This window comes from Meles meles, chromosome 1, assembly GCF_922984935.1.
Source record: "Meles meles chromosome 1, mMelMel3.1 paternal haplotype, whole genome shotgun sequence".
NCBI classification, from domain to species: Eukaryota; Metazoa; Chordata; class Mammalia; order Carnivora; family Mustelidae; genus Meles; species Meles meles.
The window spans coordinates 168263893-168291717 of record NC_060066.1 but is presented as its reverse complement, the minus strand read 5'-3'; the positions used below and the strand labels follow the sequence as shown (position 1 = coordinate 168291717).

The following is a 27825-nucleotide window of genomic DNA, read 5'->3' as shown; positions in this document are numbered from 1 at the left end:
AAAAACCGGCGTGCACAAGAATCACTTAGGGATTTTCTGACTTAATATGTCTAGGGATTCTCATACGTATTGTTCTTCGACTCCAAACTTTGAGAAACCCTGAATCATAGTTAATTGCTAACAGCTGTTGAGCTTGCTCCATATGCCAGGTGCTGATCTAAGTTTGATTTGTTTGCTAATTCATTTAATTCTCACTACCATATTTTGAGGTAGAAACTATTCTCTTTCCTATTATAAGGATGATACCATCAAGGGTAAGCCCAGGCTTGTCATAGCCCTCCAGAGTCCTGACCCATGTCTGTTTTCTTACCCCTCCTTGTTTGTCATCCCTTCTCTTTCCTCTTTGCACTGGAAATCCAGTAATACCAAACTGTATGTTGCCTAACAATACCATTTCTTTTCATGTATTTGCACTCTTACAGTGTTTCTATTTCCCGAAGCTTCCTTGTCTTGGCCCTTTCTTTACTCAAGACCTTCTGTTCAGGCATCATCCCTAAAAAGTCTTTCCTAAATACAACCCTAATTAAATTAGTTAACCCCCATCTATTTCAGAACAATTTGTGCATACTGTGTCATGAGACTGGGAATGGCATTTTCTAGAAATAATTTATGTCTTTTTCTCCTCTCAACTCCTGACTGAAACTGCTTGAGGGTAGAAAACTGGTGATTTTCCTTTGTAACCCCATCATATATTATAGTGCCCACAAGAGTAGGAGCTCAGTAAACTTTGTGTGTCTACTTTGAAAGTAACTGTGTCTAGATTTATTAGTCTGTGTCATCCTTTCATGTTGTAATAGGATAATGGAGATAAATTTATAGAATCTCAAACAATCACTAAATGCGAATCATGGGGAGAGAATTGTATTAGATTAAGATAGTTAAGTGGTGAACTAAATAATGATTGAATAATAAAGGAGATGAATGTGTATAGGAAAAGAGAGTCATAATGTATTTATTTAAGATCATTATGGGTTCAGGTGAGATTTCTAGAAAGTATATGAACCATTGTAGCTCTGTTGTAATTTGCTTTTCAGAAGTTCTTCTGTCTTGTATTTGCTTATTAGAAAAATTCTTCTATCTTGTATTTGTTATTGCTTTCTCTCTCTCTCTCTCTCTCTCTAAAGATTTATTTATTTGAGAGGGAAAGGGCAGAAGGAGAGGGAGAGAGAGTCATAAGCAGATACTGCACTGAGTGTGGAGCCTAATACAGGGCTTGATCTTACGACCCAGAGATCACGACCTGAGCCAAAACCAAGAGTCATACACCTAACCGACTGTGCCACCCAGGCACCCCACTTCTCTTTTTAGTATGTACATGAGTGTTTAACAAACAGAGATTCGAAAAGAGTGGTATCTAAAGCTGAAGTAGATAGAAACAACTTGATGTGATGGGTGGGCTCTGGACCATTCATGCCGTGAGACTAATTGTTGGATGGCAGGCTAAGGCCCTGCCTTCTTTCAGAGCTCAGTGGTCAATTAAGTAGTTTTAGACTTGACATTTCTAGCCTTTGTTGTCCTACCACATGATGTGAGTGGTTTTAATTTGAAATAATAGGTTTTCCTAAAGCTCTTTTGATGTTATTCTCCTAAAAATGAACACAGTGCTGTCTGTCTTAAGAGCATTACATGCAGCTTTCAGAAATTCTGGAATACTTCATATACTGCATCAATGTATTTAACTATTTTAGGTATGATTATTCATGATTTTATGAATTGTTAAGTGGTTATTTTTATAAAAATACTACATAGCCATAGAAACATTAATATAGTTTCATTTGTTAGGCACAATCAGAATTTAAACAATACAGGAGAATTTTTAGCTCGGTCATGTTCACTTATGTACATATATGTTTGGGAGGGCTGGTAACACTACCCTGTAAGTATAAAGAGGCAGTGAAGTAATTTGCTCTATGTCATCTTAGCTGCAGACATTCAATACTGCTGCACCTTGTCAAGATGTCAAACAGCTGACTAATGGAGTTGCCATGGCACAAGTTCTTCATCAAATGTAAGTGGTGGTCTAGACTGATTCTGAAAGAATTACAAACCCAATACCAAGGAAGAAAGCTTAGACTCACATTCTAAAAGTCACTGAAACTGTATCCTACAAAGTCCTGACAGCCATATGGTACCAATGCACTACTGGATCTGGGGAACAAAACAGTTTACCACCTGATTATTGCTTGCTTATTCACAGAGATCCATCTTAACTCAGTGAGCAAACAGGATTCTTGTCTATTTAAGAGATTTTAATTTTAAACTTGGTCTGTTCACAGCACATGTTATAATAACTGGAAAATAGTTTAAATGAATGGTATAATTGCTTTTAATTTTTTTCCAGTTGTGTTACTGTTATTGGAAGCTATCAGTGCGTGAAGATTATTATTTTAGAGATAACTGAGATATAAATACTGGATTTGGAAAATATTAAATTTTAAAATCTATACTTGAATTACAAGTAGAACTTCTCTAACTCTACCAATAATAAAATGAGGTATAAAAGAAATTTGAAGTCACAAATATTGAGGAATCTTAACTAATAATTCTGTTTGGGTTAGGCTCATTAGGTATAATTATGTAGTATCAAAAGCTCTTAAGTCCATTATTTCCCAATTTTTGGCAAACATTGTGCAAGGATTATGATTACGATTATAACATCTGCAATATGAGCTCTACACCTAGTAGGAACAAATGGAGCCAATTTCTTAATTGATAGTCATATTGATTTTGTACTTGCTTACTTTTATAATAATCCTTCAATGAGACCAGATTTCTACCTCTGCCTTGTTTTTTAGCCAGAGATTGTTTATTTAATTGTTTTGAATGATAATCTTATCTAAAAAATATTTTCATATTGGGAGAGGGGGAGCGGGCTATGGACATTGGGGAGGGGAGGCGAACCATAAGAGACTATGGACTCTGAAAAACAACCTGAGGGTTTTGAAGGGTCAGGGGTGGGAGGTTGGGGCAACCTGAGGGTTTTGAAGGGTCAGGGGTGGGAGGTTGGGGTCACAGGTGGTGGGTAATGGGGAGGGCACGTTTTGCATGGAACACTGGGTGTTGTGCAAAAAGAATGAATACTGTTACGCTGAAAAAATAAATAAAATGGAAAAAAAAAATTTTCATAGCCACATCCAAGCATGTTTGAGCAAAAAATGGCCTAGCCAAGTTGATACATAAAAGTAACCATCACAACTGGGTTACTTACCTATTTTACTTATCTGGTGTCAAAAGAAAGTGAATTTGCTTTGATACCATTTTGACTCATTACTAAATGGATCAGACTTTTTAGGCAAATACTTGATTAGAAATATAACATTTATACATTTAGCCAAATTATTATGGTAATTGTAGAACTAGCATCTGGGAAAGGTCTAACATAGTTAACATTAATTCGATCTAAAGAGAATAGGTACAGATTCCACATAGATCAATTAGAAATGGTGAAGACATTTTTGGTTACCCCATTTGAACCCATTTTGGTTACCCCGCAGGAAGTGCTGTCCTCTGTATTAGAGCATCTGAGGCAGAATGATTTCTGAAAGGCTAAGAACTGTGTTCTAGTTCCAACTTTACATTCTTAAAGCATTGGAAAAGAATCCCTTTAATTTTGTCTCTTACTTTTCTTGACTTATATGTAAAGTAAAAATTTAGATGAGACTTTGAAGACCTTGGCTAGTACTATTATTCTGTTAGTTTATAGTGTTTGTTTAACCCTCACAGCATTTTTCACATTCTCTTACAGCATTTCTCACATTCTCCGTTGAGTATAGTTTTTGTGCTCTTTTTTCTTTCACTCTGATAGCTGTTTCCCTAAGAGTCATGTAGTAAATTATTCATCTTCATATTAATCTTGCTCAATTGCTTATGCAGATCAAACATCCAAATTTTTGTTTAGAATATGTATGATCTATTAACACAGTTCACTATAGCCAAATGTTATTCTTTAAAACCTAAGAAATCGATATAGCAATTCTTTGTCTTGCCATTCCATATTAATATGACTTAACTTTACCAGTTTAAAACTAAATTTGTCCTTGTAGATTTCTCATTACACTTATTCTACTCAATTACAATCAAATAAATTTATTTTGGACTTCGCCATGTACTAGTATCACTTCAGGAAAATCACTTATCTTTTCTCATCTTGTTCCCTGAAGAGTAAGATTGAGGATAATCATAATCAACCCTTTGCTCCTTCTATGATATTGAAATGTTGCACTATGGAAAAACAGCAAGCATAGTGCTTGATACAGAGTAGGCACATTAAAAATGTCAGTTTTTTTCTTTTTTTCCCCCTTTAGGATTGGGACTTTTACATCTGCCTGCCACCAGAGTATCTAATATGACCTACTTAGTAAATGTTTATTAAATTGAAAATGTTAATGAATTAAGTAATTTATTATGAGAAATTACAAAAGAAATCCTTAGGCATCACTAAAAATTCAGTGGATTCATTTAAATAATATTTACTATTCTTATTAAGGGGAGGCTTTAGGACATAAAATATTGTTCTAACATAATATTTATTGAATTTGGTAGTTTCTGTGTAACAAAAACATTTTAATGTTTTCCTTTTGTATTTTTGTTTCAGTGATGTAGCTTGGTTCAATGAATCTTGGTTAAGCCGAATTAAAGAGGATATTGGTGACAACTGGAGAATAAAGGTATGCAGAATAAGTAGTAGAAGCACTTAATCCAAACAGTGATTTTAAAATTAACACTAAGATCAATTAAATCTTTTAAAAAAATTAACCTAAGGGTGCATTTTATTGTGTACAGTTTGAGTTGTGACACATGTATATTCCTATGTAACTACCATTATAATTAGATGTGGAACATTTCCATTAACCCAAAACATGCACTTATATGCATCTTCCCAGTTAATCCCCACTCCTCGCTTGGCCCGTGGATCTGCTTTCTGTCACTATAGATTTCTAGAGTTCCATGTAAATGGAATCAGACATTATATATTTTTTGTTACTCTTTGTGTCTGGCATTTTTCACTCACTGATGTTTTTGAGACTCATCCATGTTGCCTGTGTTAGGAGTTCTTTCCTTCCCCCCACCACCCCGAGTAGTGTTTCAGTACATCGATACACCACAATTCACCTACCCATTCACCTACTGATGGATATTGGAATTGTTTCTGTGTTTACCTACTTTGGGTATAATTGCAAGGACATATATCTAATTTTTCTTGAGTAAATTCCTGAATGTGATTGTGTCCCATCATATAGGTACATATTTAACCTTCTAAGAAACTACCAGATGGATTTTCCATTTCTTCTTTGGTCAGTTTTGTTGTGTCTTGTAGGGCATTTGTGTGTTTCATTTAGGTTATCCAATTTGTTGACATATAGTTGTTCTTAACTATTTTGCTAATAATATATGTTAATGACTGTGATCTTTAGTGATGCATCCTCTTTCTCTACTGATGTTGGCAATTCATGTCTTGCCTTTTTTTTTTTTCTTGATAAGTTTGGCTTGACATTTTTCAAGTTTATTTGGTTTCTTTTTAAGAACTAGCTTCTGTTTTCTATTCCATAGATTTCCTCTCTGTATTATTTCCTTTCTTCTACTTACATATTCTCTTTCTTTTTCTTGTGTCTTAAAGTGGGAAATGAAATAAGTTTTAGTCTTTTATTTTCCTAATATTAAACATTGCCTTACGCATCCCACACATTTTGACATACTGTGTTTCTGTTTTCATTCAGTTCAAAGTTATTTCCCATGGGGTTTCTTTTGACCCACAGGTAGATTAGACGTAGGTATTTCAAATTGTAAATATTTGAGGATTTTTAAGGTACTTTTCTTGTATTTATTTATTTTTAATTTAATTCAATTTTTGTTTGAGAACATAACTCTATATTGAGAAATTCTTTTACATTTATTGAGACTTATTTTATGACATAACATATGGTCTGTCTGGGTACTGTTCTGTGTGTACCTGAAAACAACATGTATTCTGCAGATGGATTATGTTAAATGTATTGTTAGTACTATTGCATCTTTTATATCTTTATTGATTTTTCTGGCTGATTATTCTATCAGTTATGGAAGAGGAGTCCTTAAATCTCTAACAATGATTATGGAGTTGTTGATTTCTCCTTTCAGTTCTGCTAACTTTTAAATCATCTAACTTGAATCTCTGTTGTTAAGTTTATATACATTAATTTTTAAATGTCTTCTTGATGAATGAATCTGTCATTATGAAAGGCCTTTTGTTATCCCTGGCAATCTTTGTTCTGAAGTCTAATTTGTCACATATTAAATTGATAATTAAAATTAAATTTTATTATTTTTTGCTTTAGTGTATCTTTTTTTAAATTCTTTTAATCTGTCTTTATATTAGGTCTTTCGTGTAGATGCCTAACAGTTGAGTCTTCCTTTTTTTAATCTAGAGACCATCTCTATTTTTTTCTTTAAGAAAAAAAGAGAATCTTCCATTTCTCTTCTTATATTCCTGTTTTCATTTAAATCCATGAACATTTTGAAGATAGCAGTTTTAACATTATTGTCTTCTTATTCTTTCATCTCTCATTTCTTGGCACATTTCTGTTGACTGGGTTTTCTCCTTATGATCCACATTTTCCTGTTTCTTCACATATGTAGTAGTTTTTTATTGGGTGCTAGACAGTATGAATTTCATTGTTGAGCACTGGATTTTGTGTTTTCCTTAAAGAATGGTGGACTTTTTTATTGCAGGCAGTTAAGATACTTGGTGAATTGGTTTGATCCTTCCAAAGCTTTGAGGGTTAGGAGACAGATTTAGATTTATTTTTCCTCTAGGACTAGATTAGACCAATTACCAGGGTGTGACCTTTCTGGGTGTTTAATGAGGGCTTGTCCATGCAGATAGTCTCTTTACTCTGACTGGTGGGAATTTCAATGTTTGTGGCCCTGTGTAATCTCTGGGAATTGTTCCACTTAAATTTCCTTGGATCGTTTTTTCCTTGGGAGTTATTCTTGACTGGGAAAAAAAGAATGAAAAAAAAAGTGAAATTATTTTTGTTTAATCTCAATGAGTTTCACCCCTGCACATGCGAACTGGTATTCAGCGGAAAGTGACAAACCACTCTGCAGATTTCTGAAGCATTTTCTCTCCATAGTGCTTACCTCTTTATTTGTCTGCCCTGCAAATTCTAACTCCCTTGACCTTCCTGAACTTCTGATGTCTGTCTCCTCAACTCAGTGAGAACATCAGGCTTTGTTTAGTTTCTACCACTTTATTTCATAGAATGAAAATTGCCTCCCGAGAGAAATCTTGGACTAGAGTTGGGCTCATCTTTTTTGTTTTTCTTCTCTCAGAAATTAGAGTTGCATACTGTCTATTGGGTAAAGCTTGGAAAACATTGTTCCTTGCATTTTGTCCTGTTGTCTGTTGTTTGTGTCAAAAGAATGAGTAGAAACCCTGTTACTCACTTGTGACTTGGAGATGGACATGCTCATAGCTAAATCTTTAAAGTTGGTATTCCACTGCAGCTCACTTTATGTAGAACCACTCTGGTTAACCTACAGAAACGTGAAGACACTTTTAATCAAACTTTGACCAAAGATTTCATGTTTAAAAATATCATATGCTTGTTGTCATTTTTATGAGGCCAGAGTTTCTATTGTCTTTCACCTTGGCATAAATTTTCTTTCATTATTAATTTGAAATAATTTATTGGATTCTTACTCTTTTTTCCCCATTAGGCTAGTAATTTAAAGAAGGTGCTTCAAGGAATTATGAGTTATTACAGTGAGGTATGAAAAACATCTGACTTTGTTTAAATACAAAATGCTATATGGTATTTATATTGACACCAAATAAAATAACCTGGATTTTTGTTTATAACATCTTACTAAAATGTAATTCATAATTAGAATATATTGTTTTTTTGCTACTTTCAGAACACTCAAATTTTGTGAACATGAACAGGCTTAAACATAGTGTATTGATTTGTAAAATAATGTTGCTTCTATATTAATACTCTTGATATTTGTAATTTTCTCCAAGAGAATTGCCTTCATTTCTAAATGATTTGATTTTATGCAATGCTATAAAGTAGACTTTATAATTAAATTGAAGTTTTTCCTATGTAAAGTATTATTTTGACATTTCTTCTCAATGCAAACAGCAGCAAAAGTATACTATGAAATTATGCTTTTGTGCAAATAAATTAGGAAAAAGGCAAAATGAAAGTAGTATTAGTGTCACTTCAGATAGTACTATTCAAGTAGGTTTTTTTTCTTATTCAGTACCATAACAAGTTCTCCAGTAGGATTATTTGATATAAGAAAGCTTATTGCTTATGTTTGAAAACTTTTGGTTTGCTTTTGCCATCAAAAGACCTGGTTTCTATTTTTTAAAGTTGTCACATATTTATACTCGTAATTTTTTCCAGTAATTTTAAGACTGAAATTTTTCAACCTATTAATGCCTCAAACTCATTTTAGAGCTTTTTTAATGTCAAGAAAACTTTTTAATGATCTTAAAAAAAAAAAAAAAGGAAAGATAAAGCCAGGAAAGATTAATCCAGTTAGATTTGCTGTTTTTGCTGTTCATTTGCAAGTGTGATGGTTTATATTGTGGTTTTCTATTAATCAGGCATGCATCAAAATATGCTTATCTTTCAGCTTAACATAAATCTGCTTATTTGTGGAAAGGCCTAAGTTTTGTCATAAAAGATCAGTCTAGGGCTTTCTTAATCCCTCTGATGGTGGGATCAAAGGATATTGGATGTAAAATCATTTTAGTTGCTGTTGGTTGGTTACTCAAAATTCTGGGATGCTGCTTGAGCTTTGCCAACTGGTTTTAGTCAATAATTATGTATTTATCAATTTGTTAATTTATCTGAGCCATTTCATGATCCTATTTTTTTTTTAATATTTTATTTATTTATCTGACAGACAGATCACAAGTAGGCAGAGAGGCAGGCAGAGAGAGAGAGGGAAGCAGGCTCCCCGCTGAGCAGAGAGCCCGATGTGGGGCTCGATCCCAGGACCCTGGGATCATGACCCGAGCCGAAGGCAGAGGCTTTAACCCACTGAGCCACCCAGGCGCCCCTCATGATCCTATTTTTAATTTGTTTTCCTTGTAATAATTAAATGTAATAAATTATTTGTAATTTACAGAAATGAGTGATCTAATTTATTGTCTCAATACTGCAGTTTTTGGGGCAGCAGATTTCTGAAGAACTTATCCCTGATTTAAACCAAATAACTGAATGTTCAGATTCTGTGGAGCTTGGGAGATTGCTCCAGCTTATTTTAGGTTGTGCAGTCAATTGTGAAAAGAAGCAAGGTAAGTGAATTTCAATCAATTCAAAGTTAATTTGGGGAAGTTTGCTTTTTAGAAACAACGTACATTATTATAGAAAGTAGCTCAATAATTTTCTATTGTATCTTATCACAGAGCACCTGGAAATGTAACCCAGGAGATCTTAAGCCTAGCCCAGTTCTACCGTTAAAAAGCTACAAATCTTGAGTATTCTGTTAGTACCTGGATTCTGAGATTTAGTCAGTGACCAAATTAAATGTGTTTTAGTTTAATTAATTTAATTTGTATATTCAGTGCTTAGGACTTAGTGGATATTCTATCTATCAGATAAATATTCAGTATTTATCTGATAGATTTTTCTGTTTCACATGTAAGAAGCTTAGGTTGATTCAGATTTTTATAAATAAATATGCAGATACTAAATTATAATCCAGGCTTCTTCAAGTGATACTCTGCTCTTTTCAGAAGAATGCCTGTCTAGTGTGTCATCCAGTTAAGCAGTCTGATGACATAAATGGAATCGGTATATTATATTGGTAGATACAAATGGTATGATCCATATCCTAATGAGTACAAAAGATCATTTTTGGTTGGATGTAGTGAAGTGATGACCTGAACAGACCAATTTACTTCCCTCAGACCAATTTACTTCCCTCAGGCCTTACATCAGGCTGGGTGGTGAGGTTTTTGATGCTGATGTTTTTTGTATGATTCGTCCAAACCTGGTCTTAGTACATCACCTTTATAAGAATATGTTGGGTACTTAAGTTTGTATAGTACTTTAAACCAGGACCTTAGAAGACAAATTCAGTCTTATCTAACTAATGAAGTAAGACTATGAGACAGGTTAAATTCAGTAAGAACAAATTGAAGACAGAGAAAAAGAAAACATATGAAATTAATTGTTTATTAATAAAAAAGAACAAGGATTGGGTATCAGAAAACTTTGGTATTAGTCCATCTCTATCATCAGCTACCTATTTTTTTTCCTAGGGCAAGTGTTTCTCGATAGGCATTTATTTTTCACTAAGAAATAGTGTCAAAGATCTATATATTGGTTTTTTTCCCACAAAATAAGGAGAATTTGCTCATGGTAAACATCCATAAATGTTTAATTACATATTGACAAATAGCAATTAATTTATAAATCTAGAATTTTTCTGTTCTTATCCTTATTTTTTATTTAATTAATGCTTCATTTCTATTTCAGTTACTGGTTATTTATAATGTATTTTTGCTTAATTTTTTATTTTATTTTTTATTTTTATCAACGTATAATTGACATTCATTAGTTTCAGGTGCATAATAATTGATTTGACAATTCTGTACATTACTCAGAGCTCACCAAGATAAGTTTAGTTACCATCTATCACCATACAATGTTATTGCAATATTATTTAATATATTCCCTACACTCTACTTTTTATCACTGTGACTCATTTATTTTATGAGTGGGAGTTTGTACCTTTTAATCCCTTCTATCTGTTTAACCCATCCTCTCACTCACCTGTTCTCTGACAACCACCAGCTTGCTCTTTAAGAGTTTGTTGGTTTTGTTCTGTTCCGTTCTATTTTGTTGTTTTAGATTTCATATGTAAGTGAAATCATATGGTATTTGTCTTTATTTGGCTTACCTCACCTACTGTTATACATTTTAGATCCATCCATGTAGTTGAAAATGCCAGATCTCATTCTTTTATGACTGAGTAATACTCCATTGTGTGTGTGTGTGCGTGTGTGTGTGTGTGTGTGTGTGTACTACATCTTCTCTATTCATTTATCTATTGACAGACATTTGGGTTGCTTTCATATCTTGGCTATTATAAATAATGCTGCAGTAAACATAGGGGTGCATATATCTTTTTGATTTAGTGTTTTGGTTTTCTTTGGGTAAATACCCAACAGTGGAATTACTGGATCATATGGAATTTCTCTTTGTTTTTGAGAAACCTCCATACTGTCATCCACAGTGACTGCACCAATTTATATTCCTATCAGTAGTACACGAGTGTTCCTTTTTCTCCACGTCCTCGCCAACACTTGTTTCTTGTGTTTTTTATTTTAGCCATTCTGACTGTTGTGAGGTAGTATCTCATTGTGGTTTTGATTTACATTTCTATGATGACTAGTGTTGTTAATCATCTTTTCATGTATCAGATGACCATTTGTATTTATTTTCTGGAAAAATGTTCAGGCCCTCTGCTCGTTCTTTAATGTTGTTAATCATCTTTTCTTGTATCTGATGACCATTTGTATTTATTTTCTGGAAAAATGTTCAGGCCTTCTGCTCATTTGTACTTTGGTGTTGAGTTGTAGTAGTTTTTTGTACATTTTGTATATTAACCCCTTATTGGATACATCACTTGCAAATATCTTCTCCTGTTTAGTAGGTTGCCTTTTCGCTTTGTTGATGGTTCCCTTTGCTATGGAAATGCTTTTAGTTTTGTATAGTCCCAATAGTTTGTTTTTGCTTATGTTTCCCTTGGCTGAGGAGACATATCCATAAATATGTTGCTAAGTCCAAGAGATTACAGCCTGTGTTTTCTGTTAGGAATTTTATGGTTTTGGGTCTCACCTTTAGGTCTTCAATCCATTTTGAGAGTGTAAGAAAGGGGTCCAGTTTCATTATTTCACATGTAGCTGTCTAGTTTTCCCAGCATCACTTATTGAAGAAACTGTCTTTACTCCATTATATATTCTTGCCTCCTTTGTCATAGATTAATTGGCCATATTGGTGTGGGTTTATTTCTAGGCTCTCTATCCTTTTGCAGTTATCTATGTGTCTGTTGTTAAGCCAGTACCAGACTATTTTGATTACTATATCTTTGTAGTATGTCTTGAAATCTGGGATTCTGATACCTCCAGCCTTGTTCTTTCTCAAGATTGCTTTGGATATTCAAGGTTTCTTGTGATTCCATAGAGTTTTAGGGTTATTTGTTTTACTTCTTTGAAAAATGCTGTTGATATTTTGATAGGGATTGCAATGAATCTGTAGATGGCTTTGGATATTATGGACATTTTAACAGTATTAATTCCTTCAGTCTGTGAGTATGGTATATCTTTCTATTGGTTTGTGTCATCTTCAATTTCTTTCATCAATTTCTTAAAGATTTCAGAATATAAGTCTTTCACTTCCTTGGTTAAATTTATTCCTAGGTATTTTATTTTGGTGCAGTTGTAAGTGGGATTTTCTTAATATCTGTTCCTGCTTCTTCATTATTAGTATATAGAAACACAACAGATTTCTATATATTAATTTTGTATCCTGCAACTGAATTTGTTTATTAGTTCTGATAGTTTTTTGGTAGAAAATGGTAGAATCATTAGTGTTTTCTATATATAGTAGCATGTCATCTGCAAATAGTAACAGTTTAACTTCTTCTTTACCACTTTAGGTGCCTTTTGCTTCCTTTCTTGTCTGCTTTTTGCAGTGAGGACTTCCAGTACTATGTCAAATAAAAGTAGTGAGAATGGAAATCCTTATCTTGATATTGATCTTGAGGAAAAACTTTCAATGTTTTACCATTAAGCATGATGTTACCTCTGGGATTTTTAGATATGTCCTTTATTATGTTGTCATACGTTCTCTCTAAACCTACTTTGTTGAGGTTTTTTATCATGAGTGAATATTGTACTTTGTCAAATGATTTTCTGCATCTATTGAGATGATCACATGGTTTTTATCTTTCCTCTTGTTGATATGATGTATCACATTGATTTGTGAATACTGAACCACCTTTGGGTCCCTGAATAAAGCTCACTTAATCATGGTGAATGTTCCTTTTAATGTATTATTGAATGTGGTTTGCTAATATTTTGTTGAGAATTTTTGCATCTATGATCATCAGAGATATTGACCTCTAATTTTCTTTTTCTGTAGTGTCTCTGCCTGGTTTTGATATAAAGGTCATGCCTGCCTCATAGAATGAATTTGGAAGTTTTCCTCCTATTTTTTTGGAATAGTTTGATAAGAATAGGTATTAACTACTCTTTTAATGTTTGGTAGAATTTATCTGTGAAGCCAGCTGGTTTTGGATGTTTGTTTATTGGGAGTTATTTTTTTTTTATTACTGATTCAGTTTTATTACTTAGGATAGGTCTGTTTAAATTTTTTTATTTCTTCCTGATTCCATTTTGAAAAATTGTATGTTTCTAGGAATTTATCCATTTCTTAAAGGTTGTCTAATATGTTGCATTTAATTTTTCAAAATATTCTCTTGTAATTCTTTGTATTTCTGTGGTTGTCAGTTACTGTTTCTCCTTCATTTCTGATTTTTTAAAATTTTTTAAAAAATTTATTTATTAGAGAGAAAGAGAGAGAGAGAGAATGAGAGGGGAGAAGGACAGAGGGAGAAGCAGACTCCCCATGGAGCTGGGAGCCCGATGTGGGACTAGATCCTGGGACTCTGGGATCATAATCTGAGCTGAAGGCAGTTGCTTAACAAACTGAGCCACCCAGGCGGACCATTTCTGATTTTATTTATTTGAGTTGACTCTGTGTTTTGTTTTATTTTTTGTTTTTTTTTGATGAAACTGGTTAAAGGCTTCTCAGTTTTATGTTTTTAAATAATCAGCTCATGGTTTCATTGATCATTTCTATGGTTTTTTAGTGTCTTTTTTTCACTCTAATCTTTATTATTTCCTTTCTTCAACCATCTTTGGCTTTTGTTTATTCTTCCTTTCCTAGTTTCTTTAGGTATACGGTTACGTTGCTTGAGACTTGTTTCTTGAGGTGGGCCTGGTTCACTATAAACTTCCGTCTTAGAACTGCTTTTGCAGTTCTAAGTTCTAAGTTCCAAAGATTTTGGACTTTGTGTTTTGGTTACCGTTGTGTCTCCATGTATTTTTTTTTTTATTTCCTCTGATTTCTTTTTTAACCCATTGATAGTTGAATAGCATGTTGTTTAGCCTCCTTGTATGTATGTTCTTTTCCTTTCTTTCTTTTTTTAACACACCTTTATACATTGTAGGGAGAATTGAGTTCAAAATGATTCCAAGGTATAGCAATAATCTCAGTTTTGAAAGAGTGAATTTGTTTGGCTAATAGTACCCTGTTTATCTTGGTGGGGAAAAGAAATAATTTTTTTTGAAGGTTTCAGCAGGCTTGAAACACTCCATTTTCCAGAAAATCCAGTTAAAGGAAACGATTGCATCTCTGTCCTTTCTCTACTTAATTCTTCCCCTTTCCCAACCACTCCCTACTTAGTGGTCAGGTGCATACCAGAATCTATCAGAATCTTTGTCTGGTTCTTGGCTTTGCAAATAAAACAAAGACAGAGAACTTTCAGAAGTTTTCCAGAACAATCATTAAAACAATAAAAGTATTTGAAAATAGGAAGTTTTTTTTTTTTAATTTGGAATTTTTTGGAAATTGTTTTAGCTGGAGAACATAATTATAGTGGATTATGCAAATATATGAAATATGCAAAATGAAATATGCAAAAATATGAAACACTTTTTCTTATGGTTCCTCATTTCTTATTGGGACAGAATCAACTTACTGCCTGTGTGTGGTTAGGCATAGATGAGTCTTGATGAATATTGAGCACGTGTTTAAGGAGGTTATATAAGTCCTTCTTTAAAAGCCTTCCTGAAATGAACTAAGTAGGTGATAAAATGTAACTTTCTAGGCCGAAGATTTAGGAATTCACTAAATATGTATGGATTCATCCTGTAATACTGAGTATCTAACAACAGGGAGGAAGTTGCCATAATTGTTTTAAGATTAACATTTCTTCTCTTTCTCTTCCTTATAAGAAAATTAGAGGTTTCTTCTTTAGGAAAAATAAAACGTTTAAAAATACGAATATTTTCAGTTCTGATTATCTGATTTTAATGGGCATATTTCTTGTGGAAAAATACTTGCATAAAGAAGAAGTGTGTATGATAAGTGAACTGTTATGCTGTTAATCAAATGACTAAAGTTCCATGGGTAAAGAGTAGATTTTTATCAGATTTGTTTGTTTTTGAATCACAGAACATATTCAAAATATCATGACGCTGGAGGAATCTGTTCAACATGTGGTCATGACTGCTATTCAAGAGGTAAGTTTTTGTTTTGTTTACATATGTATGAAAATCCTTAACCACATGACACAAAATTTTTCACATAAATTTTATGGATGTAAGTTTTTCTATTTGTACAAACTGGCCCTTTGCAGCAGGTTTACTTATCTTAAGCTAGTGCGTCTTCCCTTCTTTTCTTTTTTTTTTTTTTTAATTTTTTTTTTAAGATTTTATTTTATTTATTTGACAGACAGAGATCACAAGCAGGTAGAGAAGCAGGCAGAGAGAGAGAGAGGAGGAAGCAGGCTCCCTGCCGAGCAGAGAGCCTGATGCGGGGCTCCATCCCAGGACCCTGGGATCATGACCTGAGCCGAAGGCAGAGGCCTTAACCCACTGAGCCACCCAGGCGCCCCTACCTAGAATATCTTAAAAAGACTTCAAGCCCAATTTTAGTACTTCTGTATTTTAAAAGATTATAATGTCAGATTCCCTTAGATAACTTCCCCTAAGCAGGATAAACAACCTCTAACCAGAAAAGAATTTTTATTTCTTCTTTTTTCCTGCTAATGAGAACAGTCTTTCTCAAAATGGTAAAGTGTGTGTGTAAATATATCTTGTGTTCATTTTCAGAACGTTAGTACTGTGAGCAGATATGGTGGGTGATATGTTTGGAAGCCAGGTAGCCTGGATTCAAGGCAGTCCAGTTGTATAAAGTCATCCAGAAGGATTCAGAATTCACATGGTACATGTTGATTCTTAACATCAGCCTGAAGGACTGAGATGATGTGGAATGCAGAAGAAACCTAGGGATTAGGGAGGGCAAGCATAGTTTGGCAGGGGCATGGTTGGGAGGGAGACCTCTCACAGGAAGTTAGTTTGTGCGCTCTGAGTTTGCATTGTTGGCTTGAATTTAAAGCATCACAACCATAAATTTGCCTTTCAGGTTCAAAAATGTTATTTTTTATAGGCTCCTTTTTCTTCCTATAATTGTAATTCCTACTTTATTTTTTTTTAAGATTTTATTTATTTATTTGACAGACAGAGATCACACAAGTAGGCAGAGAGGCAGGCAGAGAGAGAGAGAAGCAGGCTCCCTGCTGAGCAGAGAGCCTGATGTGGGGCTCCATGCCAGGACCCTGGGACCATGACCTGAGCTGAAAGCAGAGGCTTTAACCCACTGAGCCACCCAGGTGCCCTGTAATCCCTACTTTAAAAATGATTTCTCAGATTAGGAATTTTACCATATCACTCATTTAAAGGCAGTATTTTAAAAATGTTATTTTATGGAAGGATCTTTATTATTATTTTTTATCAATTTTATTTAGTAGTTCATCTTTTAGAACTTGGATTGTAATTTTTCAGTATATAGGTATTTTAAATATATTTCTGTATTTCAAGTACACTTTACTTCTGATGTTCTCACTGATGTAATGGTTGAACATTGTGTTATTTAGCTTAAGCCTCTAATAAAATTTTTATTTGAGTAATATTCTAAGGTTCATCAAATTATGACAAAAGAAAACTAACTGTAAAACATCTTACTCTCCTTTCAAGTAAGCCTATTTTTTACTTCATAACATCTCTTTATTGTACTTAAGTTTACTATTTTAATTTCCTAGTTGATGAGTAAAGAAATATTGAGCTCTCCTACAAATGATGCTGTTGGAGAATTAGAGCAACAGGTGAGTATCTCAGGAACTGGGGAAAATGTTGAAAACAGTCATACAGTTGCTTGGTCAATTAGTATCATAAGGCTTTCATTGGAGAACATATACAAGAATATTTTTCTCCATGAAATTTAGGTTGTTTATTCTGTAATAGTTCAGCTGATTATTATTATGCATTCCTTCATGACTGCAAGTAGTGTTGGTCTCCAGAATTTTCTATGCTCATGTTTAAAGAGTTGAGTGACATTGAACTTTTCTTCTGAAACTTGTAATACATATGTGGCTCATTCTAGATGGTTACACTGTTAATAGTAGATAATGTAAAAATTCTGCTGATTTCTAATTTATCTAATAAGTTAATATAATTTTTGTCTTGTTGAAGAAACAGTTCCAAGACCCTGTGCTCAGGGCTCTTTTCCCTGGTTCTATGACATGCCTGTTTTACGTGGGCAAAAAGACACTCTCCTCTGATATGTAACCCAGTCTGGGTTGTAGGGGAAAGGGTATAATGACAGGCAAATGCATCTAGTGCTATTTCTGTTATATTTTTGAACATCTGTTTTTCATGAGTATCACCTCTCTCTCATGAAATATTTCAAAAGTTTTTCTATGAAATTTTTACTTGAATTTAAACATACTGTGTTTTTTCTAAGTTTTTTGTGATGAAATTAAACAATATCCTCTAATATGCTGTGGTTTAAATATTTCATAAGGAGTGTTCTGTGAAAGGGGAGGAGGTTAGCACTTCCTTTGACAAGGGTGGAAGAGGCCCTTGGGCCTGATAGCACACGACATAGTTAAGGTGTTGCCACCTATTTCATGGCATCTGAACATCGTTTCATTGTTGTTATTGAATCATTATGTTGTATACCTGAAACTAATGTGATACTGTATGTTAATGATATTTCAGTTTTTTAAAAATGCACATTGAACCAAAAATTTTTTTCATAAAGATTTACATAAAATTTTATTGCTGTGGGACTATAGCCTTAAACTTTAATGAGACTGTGTGAATATTATTGACAGAAAAACAACATTGAGACTTACTTGTTAATAGGTGAATTTTTGAAAAGTTTTTATGTAAAGTCCAGTTAGTTAACATACTGTGTAATATTGGTCTCAGGTGTACAGTATAGTGATTCAGCAGTTCCATACACCACCCCGTGCTCATCATGACAAGTGCCCTCCTTACTTCCCATGGCCTGTTTCACCAATCCCCCAACCCATTTCCCTTCTGGTAACCATCAGCTTGTTCTCTATAGTTAACTTATAAAATTCAAAGAACAAATAATCCAATTAAAAAATGAGCAGAAGACATGAATAGACATTTTTCCAAAGAAGACTTGCAGATGCCCAGCAGACACATGAGAAGAGGCTGAACATCACTGATCATCAGGGAAATGCAAATCAAAACTATAATGAATGCCTTCTTTACTGCTACATCCATGCAGTTGAGCACTGTTGAGAAAAGCACAGCCATTTGTTTGAATTGGGGTCATATAAATGCATGCTTTCCATCCACAGTTAGGCACTTCACCATTGTTCTGTACTAATCAACACCTTTTCCCATTACCCAAACAGCTATTTCACATGTCACATGACTGTCTGTTTGCATAAGGCCACTACCTTAAACTCTTCCTGCCGACCCTGAGTGGTCAGTTATTTATTGAGTGTCCACTATGTGCCAGAGACACTGTGCTCAGTCCTTTTCCTATATTGTGTAATTGGCTTGGTAGCCCTAGAAAGTTTCAAATGGAGACTTGTTAATACATTTTCGTAACCATGTTTAATATAGTGTATATACTTTTATATATTTTTCAATTTGTGTCAAAACACGTCTTATTAAGAATCAGGACATTTTGTGTTTCAGCTTAAAAGGGCATTGGAAGAACTTCAAGAAGCACTAGCAGAAAAAGAAGAACTGAGGCAAAGATGCCAAGAACTAGATATGCAGGTGCGGAAAAGAACCAGTCTGGGAAAAAGGTCCTCTTTACAAAGGTTTTATTGTAAATAATTCACTGATAAAGTGTTTTGGAGGTTGGGTTTCATTTCATGGAGGGCAAATTTAAAGTATTTGTTACAGGCTTGAATATTCAAGTATGAATTTCATAATCATTTTTCTCTGTTGAAAATTTACTTTGAGAAAATCATTTTAACTCTAGAATTTCAGGTATTTAGATGAGCCTTTAGGTTCTTTCATAAAAAGAAGAAATTAAAATATCAACTGCAGAGAGTGTGAATATATAAGTGAGGTCATTTATGGAAGTATTTAAAAGTGCTTGGACCCCCCCCCCCATAAATGCGAGTACTAAGTAAGTTTTGCTAACATGCGTGTATCTGAACACGTGTATATAATTCTTGAGTTCATATGCACATACGTGTTGGCAAAATAAACTTACTATGAGAGACAGTAGTTAGTAGTGGGGTAGATTGTCAAAACCAGCCCACTTAGACCAGGCCATGCTACTAGCTGATTGTGTCCTCTCAGGCAAATTACTTAATTTCTTTATAGAAATGATATGATAATAGTATGTATCTCCAGAGTGATTATGAGGATTAAATGAGTTAATATATGTCAAGCACTTAGAGCAGGACCTGACACACATAAGTGCTATGTGTGTTTGCATGTATTGTTATTGTTATATGAAAATGCATATGCAAAATTTATGCAGTAAGTCTCGAAAAATTATGCAAAAGAGTAGATGTACCATCGTAATATGCTGTATGTAAATTGCATGTTTTTGTTCAAATAATGAGTTACATAAATAATTTACTCTCTGCAAAGTATGAAGATAAGGAACAAGGGTTGTAGTAGTATTATCCTTGCTTGATGAGGTAAATATCTATAATGATAGGGCTGAGTAATATTTCTAATCCTTAAGGACTTGCAAATAAGGAGAAAAGGGACGTGGGTCAAAGTGACTCAGCTGTTTAAGGCAGTGACAGCACTGGAATCCTTTCAACCTTAACTTTAAAAAAAATCAGTCCTGTGTTTGGACAAAGCTATGTTTCAGATTTTATTTATTTATTTTTGAGAGAGAAAGCATGAGTAGGGGAAGGGGCCTAGGGAGGAGGAGAGAATCTCAGACTTCTCACAGAGCAACATGGGGCTTGATCTCACCACCTTTATTCCTAGCCCATGTGGGGGTTGGGGGGTCCACAGAAATCTTGATACTTCTCACTGCAGTCTACCCAATCAGGAGGGAAGCCACCCTTTGCTTCTTTCAGTTTTCTTTTTTTTTTTTTTTTAAAGATTTTATTTATTTATTTGACACACAGAGAGAGATCACAAGTAGGCAGAGAGGCAGGCAGAGAGAGAGAGGAGGAAGCAGGCTTCCTGCTGAGCAGAGAGCCCGATGCGGGGCTCGATCCCAGGACCCTGAGATCATGACCTGAGCCGAAGGCAGCGGCTTAACCCACTGAGCCACCCAGGCACCCCTCCATGTGACATTTTGATGTGAAGTTTTGAGAAACTCTGATTTGGCCATCTGGTTCTGTTCCAGTTGGGATTATTATGGGGCCTTCAGGCAAGTTCTGACGTGTTTGCCGGTGGCTTTTATTCTGCCTTTCCCAGCCTTTCTTCCTACCAGCTGGCAGCAATAGGAAGCAGTCCTTCACTTACTGCCGGAGCAGTGGCCCGTCATTCTTGCTCATGATGTGGTAGAGAAAACATATTCCTGCCCACCATTGTATAAGATAAGTTCTAGAACTTGTCCAAGGTGGTGGTTCAGACTCTAATGTGATAAAGGGGAGCTCTAGCTATAGAATTTTATATTTCATTCTTCTTAACTATGCAGATGGTATACAAGAATTAAGTTAAATCTGGGTGATATAAGAAAATGAGACTTTTTTTTTTAAACTTTTTGAATGTTTCTGTCCCTTAAATAGCTCAGAAAGAGAGAGGGTGAGAGATGGCAAAAAAGGAGAGAAACAAAGAAATAGAAGAAAAAAAAAAAACAAAACAGGGAGGGATAAAGGCGGGTACACTATGACCTAAAGAAAGTATAACCATGGGAGCTTGTTAAAGGAGATGTCTAGAACCCACTACTGGACCTTCTAAGGCATAGACGGACCGGGTGGCACAAGGAATTTGCCTGTTTACTACCCCTTCCTTCAGTCTGTGGTTAAAGGTAGCTCTGAACATGCATTGTAAAACATGGATAGGAACCAGGTTGATTATACACCAGGTGTTGAAAACTAAATTTGCCCTTGTTCCTCTGCCTTCTTTAGAGGGTTCTGACCCATTTTTGGAAGACGGAGGGTATTGTTTTTCTTCAGTTGATCTTTTTGTGACAGTCTCTTCCCTCCAGCTAGAATGAGCTACTCTTCTCTTTGTGCCCCACCCCCACCTTATGGTATGCTCCCTTCAAAGCACCTTGAACATTTTCTGTTGCATAATTATTTACATTTCTACCCTAAAGATACGGAGGGTTCAAACTCTTCATTCTTTTGTGTATCTCAGTCCTTTAGGATTGTACATGTTAAGTAATAGTCACTAAACTGCTTGCATGGCAAGGATGGATGCATGCCTTAAATTTAGGAAGAGAAGCTTCTTTCTCCTGCAGTCTGTCTGGGGACATTTTTCCAAGCCTTTGTGTTGCTCATTTGGAGGACAGTGTCTGTAACCTGCCTATACTGTATTTAAAGACAGGATACTCATTCTTCTCAAGCGCACATGGAACTTTCTCCAGAAGACCACATACTGGGTCACAAATCAGGACTCAACTAATACCAAAAGACTGAGATTATTCCCTGCATATACTCAGACCACAATGCTTTGAAACTGGAACTCAACCACAAGAAAAAATTTGGAAGGATTTCAAACACTGGGAAGCTAAAGACCACCCTCCTCTCTCTTTTTTTTTTTTTTTTTAAAGATTTTGTTTATCATTTGACTGAGAGAGAGAGATCACAAGTAGGCAGAGAGGCAGAGAGAGAGAGGGGAAGCAGGCTCCCCTGCTGAGCAGAGAGCCCGATGGGGGGCTCAATCCCAGGACCCTGAAATCATGACCTGAGCCGAAGGCAGAGGCTTTAACCCGCTGAGCCTCCCAGGCACCCTAAGACCACCCTGCTTAAGAATGTTTGGATCAACCAGGATATCAAAGAAGAACTTAAACAATTCATGGAAACCAACAAGAATGAAGACACTTTAGTCCAAAACCTTTGGGATACAGCAAAGGCATTCCTAAGGCGGAAATACATAGCCATCCAAGCCTCCCTCAAAAAAATAAAAAAAAATTCAGAATGCACAGGCTCTCTTTACACCTTAAAGAACTGGAAAACCAGCAACAAATTAAGCCAATCCCATGCATAAGAAGGGAAATAATCAAGATTAGAGCAGAGATCATTGAGATAGAAACTAGAGATACAGTAGAACACATCAACGAAACTAGAAGTTGATTCTTTGAAAGAATCAATAAGCTCAATAAACCACTGACCAAACTAATCCAAAAGAAAAGAGAGAAGACCCAAGTTAATAAAATTGTGAATGAAAGGGGAGAGATCACGACTAAGCCAAGGAAGTAGAAACAATCATCAGAAATTATTATCAACAGTTATATGCCAGTAAATTAAGCAACCTAGAAAAAATGGATGCATTCTTGGAAACCTATACACTTCCCAGACTGAATCAGGAAGAAATTGACAACCTGAATAGACCAGTATCTAGTAAGGAGATTGAAGCAGTGGTCAGAAACCTCCCAAAAAACAAGAGCCCAGGACCTGACAGATCCCCTGGGGAATTCTACCAAACATTCAAAGAAAAAATAATACCTGTTCTCCCGAAGCCATTTCAAAAAATAGAAGGAAAGCTTCCAGACTCTTTCTATGAAGCCAGCTTATTCTGATCCCCAAACCAGGCAAAGACCCCACCAAAAAGGAGAATTTCAGACTAATATCCCTGATGAATATGGATGCCAAGATTCTCAACAAGATTGTAGCTAATAGGATCCAACAGTACATTAAAAAGATTATCTAGCATGACCAGGTGGGATTTATCCCTGGGATGCAAGGGTGATTCAGCATTCGCAAATCAATTAATGTCATAGAACAAATCAGTAAGAGAAGAGAGAACCATATGGTCCTCTCAATTGATGCAGAAAAAGCATTTGACCAGCTACAGCATCCGTTCCTGATTAAAACGCTTCAAAGTATAGGGATTAGGGAACATTCCTCAACTTCATAAAATCTATCTATGAAAAAAGCCCACAGCGAATATCATCCTCAATGGGGAAGAGCTGGTAGCCTTCCCTTTGAGATCAGGAACATGACAAGGATGCCCACTCTCATCACTCTTACTCAACATAGTACTAGAAGTCCTAGCAACAGCAAACAGACAACAAAAAGAAAGAAAAAGATATTCAGATTGGCAAAGAAGAATTCAAACTCTCTCTTCGCAGATGACATGATACTTTAAATGGAAAACCCAAATCACCTCGCTCCCAATCTACTAGAACTCATACAGCAATTCAGTAATGTGGCAGGATACAAAATCAATGTACAGAAATCAGTTGTTTTCTCATACACTAACAATGAAAATATAGAAAGGGAAATTAGAGAATCGATTCCATTTACTATAGCACCAAGAACCATAAGATACCTGGGAATCAAGCTAACCAAAGAGGTAAAGGATCTTTACTCAAGGAACTACAGAACACTCATGAAAGAAATTGAAAAAGACATGAAAAGATGGAAGAGCTTTCCATGCTCATGGATCAGAAGAATAAACATTGTTAAAATGTCTATACTGCCTAGAGCAATCTATACTTTCAGTGCCATCCTGATCAAAATTCCACCGATATTTTTCAAAGTGCTGGAATAAATAATCCTAAAATTTGTATGGAACTGGAAGAGAACCCAGATAGCTAAGGAAATGTTGAAAAGGAAAACAAAACTGAGGGCAACACGTTGCCTGATTTCAAGTTTTATTTCCAAGCTGTGATCACCAAGCCAACATGGTACTGGCATAAAAACAGACACATAGACCAGTGCAATAGAGTAGAGAGCCCAGATAAGGACTCTCAACTCCATCGTCAAATAATCTTTGATAAAGCAGGAAAAAAATATACAGTGGAAAAAAGTCTCTTCAATAAATGGTGCTGGGAAAATTGGACAGCTATGTGTAGAAGAATGAAACTGGATAATTCTCTTAAACCATACACGAAGATAAACTCTAAATGGGTGAAAGGCCTCAATGTGAGACAGGACTCCATCAAAGTTCTAGAGGAGAACATAGGTGGTAACCTCTTCGACATCAGCCATAGCAACTTCTTTTAAGACATGTCTCCAAAGACAAAGGAAACAAAAGCAAAAATGAACTTTTAGGACTTCATCAAGATCAAAAGCTTCTGCAAAGCAAAGGAAACAGTCAACAAAATAAAGAGGCAACCCACAGAATGGGAGAAGATATTCACAAATGACACTACAAAGGGCTGATATCCAAGATCTATAAAGAACTCCTCAAACTCAACAGACACGGCAGAAGACATGAACAGACACTTCTCCAAAGGAGACATACAAATGGCTAACAGACACATGAAAAAATGTTCATCATCATTAGCTATCAGGGAGATTCACATCCAAACCGCATTGAGATACCACCTTACACTAATTAGAATGGCCAAAATTACCGAGACAGTAAACAAGTCTTGGTGAGGATGTGGAGAAAGGGGAACCCTCTTATATTGTTGGTAGGAATGCAAGTTGGTGCAGCTACTTTGGAAAACATTTTGGAGATTCCTTAAGAATTAAAAATTGAGCTACCCTATGACTCTGCAATTGCATTGCTGGATATTTACCGGAAAGATACAGATGCAGTAAACAGAAGGTCCATCTGTACCCCAATGTTTGAAGCAGCAATGGCCACAGTCACCAAACTGTGGAAAGAGCCAAGATGCCCTTCAGTGGACAAATGGATAAAGAAGATATGGTCTGGGGGCGCCTGGGTGGCTCAGTGGGTTAAAGCCTCTGCCTTCAGCTCAGGTCATGATCCCAGGGTCCTGGGATCGAGCCCCGCATGGGGCTCTCTGCTCAGCAGGGAGCCTGCTTCCCTTCCTCTCTCTCTGTCTGCCTCTCTGCCTACCTGTGATCTCTGTCTGTCAAATAAATAAAAATATAGAGTTAAGAGTCTGTTTCTTGGTTTGACTCTTTAAAAAAAAAAAAAGAAGATATGGTCTGTATATACAATGGAGTATTATGCCTCCATCAGAAAGGGTTAATACCCAACTTTTGTATCAACATGGATGGGACTGGAAGAGATTATGCTGAGTGAAATATGTCAGGCAGAGAGAGTCAATTACCACAACTTGTGGAGCTAAGGACTAACACGGAAGACCCTGGGAGATGGAGAGGAGAAGTGAGTTGGGGGAAATCGGACAGGGAGACAAACCATGAGGGACTGTGGACTCTGAGAAACAAACTGACAGTTTTGGAGGGAAGGGGAGTGGGGATTGGGTGAACCTGGTGCTGGGTATTATGGTGGGCACGTATTGCTTGGAGCACTGGGTGTGGTGTATAAACAATGAATTTTGAAACACTGAAAAAAGCATAAAATTAAATTAAAAAAAATAAAGGCACTCACTTGACTTTAATTTCCTATTACCAGTTGTGTGTGTCAGTATATAGTCTCATTCACATAACTGGGTGGATTTAATTATACCTATTGAAAATAATCACAAGACTATGTAGTAATATGTTGAAAGTCATAAGAGGTCAAAGATTCATTTTTTTCAAACAGATCTTAATAAAATCATATATAAACTGGTCTTCTTAAGGGTTACAGCCTACCTATAAATTTTTAAAGACATTTTTAAATGGAAAAGAAAAAGTAGTTGCATAAAAATGTAAGTAAAATAACAGCATGTCAGATACTGATATTGTTGTGGTTCTAAAATTACATATTTTTATCCATTTTAAAATGTAAGCAAAGAGTGTTAATGTGCAAATGATTGTAATTCAGCTTTTTGTTATTGATTCATTAATGAAATAATGTGCTTGTCCCTGAAGGCATGATATGTAACTGATAATTTTCTACTGTGAACCTAAACTAACTGTGCATAAACGTGTGTGTATTTTGGCTTAGGAGGTAACAACATCCTAATAGCAAATTTATAACTAAAAGGGGAACAAATTAATTTTTTGAAGTTTATCGGTACATAATTTTAGAGACTTATAATGATACTCTTCCCAAAACTAGGCAAGCACATTATTTTGAAAATATTCTCCTTATGTGAATTAACTCTGTTTTCTCCGTATTTAGTTAATAAATTAACAAATATATTAATAAAGTAATAAAAATCAAATTATTTTTTTTTTTTTTGACTCAAACCTCTTATATCCAGAATTCCAGATTTGGAAGGATCCTTAAAAATTGTCTAGTCTGATTGACCAAACTAATTTATTGCCTTAGTCACAATTATAATGTGAACTCTGGACTCTAAGGTTTTTTGGTATTGATTCTTCTGTTTATTTATTTTTTAGGTGACTGCACTTCAAGATGAAAAGAATTCACTAGTTTCTGAGAATGAGATGATGAATGAAAAACTTGATCAGTTGGATGGCTCTTTTGATGATCCAAATACAATGGTTGCAAAAAAGTATTTTCATGCACAGTTACAGCTAGAACAATTACAGGAAGAAAACTTCAGGTAGCATTTTTAGTAAAAATCCTTCCACAGAGTTCTGTTAAACTAGAACTGTAAAATCCTATCAACAACTACTTATTAAGCATTTTACAGTATGCTGTAGCATCCTGGAGCTTTATAGCATGCTTAGGACACTAATCCAGCTCTGAAAATACCTAGTGGTACAGGCGGTTCCTGCCTTCACAGGGCTTGCAAGCTAGGTAGGCAAGTGGGATGTCTGTAAAATCAAAACAATTCAAAATAACTTGTAATAAGGGCTAAGTGAAGCCCTGTGCAAGTGCAGTAGGAGTTGAAGGGAGTGACTGCTGAGGCCTGGGGAGAATGGGGCTTTTCTTCTGGAGGAGAGGGAACCTGATGATAAATGGAAAAAATGGAAATCTTACGCTAAAAAAATGCTTTCTCTTTTAACTTTTATGTTTCTTCTTTGGGAAAAAAAAGAAGGTGTTACACATCTTGCCTTTAATAATCATTGTCTCTTGTGCTTGCTGCTGAGCCTGGAGCTATAAGGTCTTGAGAGTAGGCACTCTAATTGCACTCCAGGACTTTTTGTTCCTTTTTTTATTATAATATCAAACTTAAACACAAAAACAGTTGCAAGAACAGTGCAAAGAACTCCTTTTTTCCTTTTACACAGATTCCACGATTGTTTTGCATTTTTTCCCCATTTGCTTTAGCTATCACTCTACATGTTCTTACGGATTTGCGTTTTTTTTCTGAACCACTTGAGAGTAAGTTGGAGCCATGCACCTTTATCCCTAGATACTTTGGCATGTATTTCCTAAAACAAAAAGAACTCCCTTTTAAACCATAGTATAGTGATTAAAATTAGGGAATCTGTCATTGATACAATATTATTATCTAATCCTCAGATTATATTCAAATTCCATTAGTTGTCTCATTGTCCTTTATGACTGTTTTTTTTTTCCTGGTTCAGAATCCAATCCAGGATCATGCGCTGCATTTATTAATGGATTCTTTCTTAATGATCTATAAATCCGTAGCTATCATCATTAATTTAATGGTGAAATTGTCCCAGATTTGACCACTGGGAACGCTTTGAGTTGGCCCCTGTGGCCTTTCAACTGGTTACTGTCCTTTGAGCACTTTCTTACTTTCGGGTGCAACAAAATATTCTAGACTCATCTCTTCCTTTCCCCACCCTGCAGTAGGCCATTTCTTTAAGGATCTCTAATTCCTTTTATGAACGGTGTTATTTAGAAACAAAGATCTAGTGTTCCACGAGTTT

The 27825-nt window shown here is 35.3% G+C and overlaps 1 protein-coding gene and 1 non-coding gene across 2 annotated transcripts in view; both read left to right on the top strand.

Moving 5' to 3' along the window:
• Positions 1–27825, top strand: part of HOOK1 (hook microtubule tethering protein 1) — a 66786-nt gene that overhangs the window by 5069 nt on the left and 33892 nt on the right. Inside the window, exons 2-9 of the mRNA XM_046021672.1 lie at positions 1923–2008; positions 4595–4667; positions 7699–7749; positions 9157–9289; positions 15243–15310; positions 16891–16953; positions 18809–18892; positions 26416–26582. Coding sequence (XP_045877628.1) covers positions 1923–2008; positions 4595–4667; positions 7699–7749; positions 9157–9289; positions 15243–15310; positions 16891–16953; positions 18809–18892; positions 26416–26582 — 725 coding nt within the window. The remainder of the gene's footprint in view (positions 1–1922; positions 2009–4594; positions 4668–7698; positions 7750–9156; positions 9290–15242; positions 15311–16890; positions 16954–18808; positions 18893–26415; positions 26583–27825) is intronic.
• Positions 17654–17781, top strand: LOC123928870. The gene has a single exon (XR_006815837.1). It is a non-coding gene; the product is annotated as a U6atac minor spliceosomal RNA (small nuclear RNA).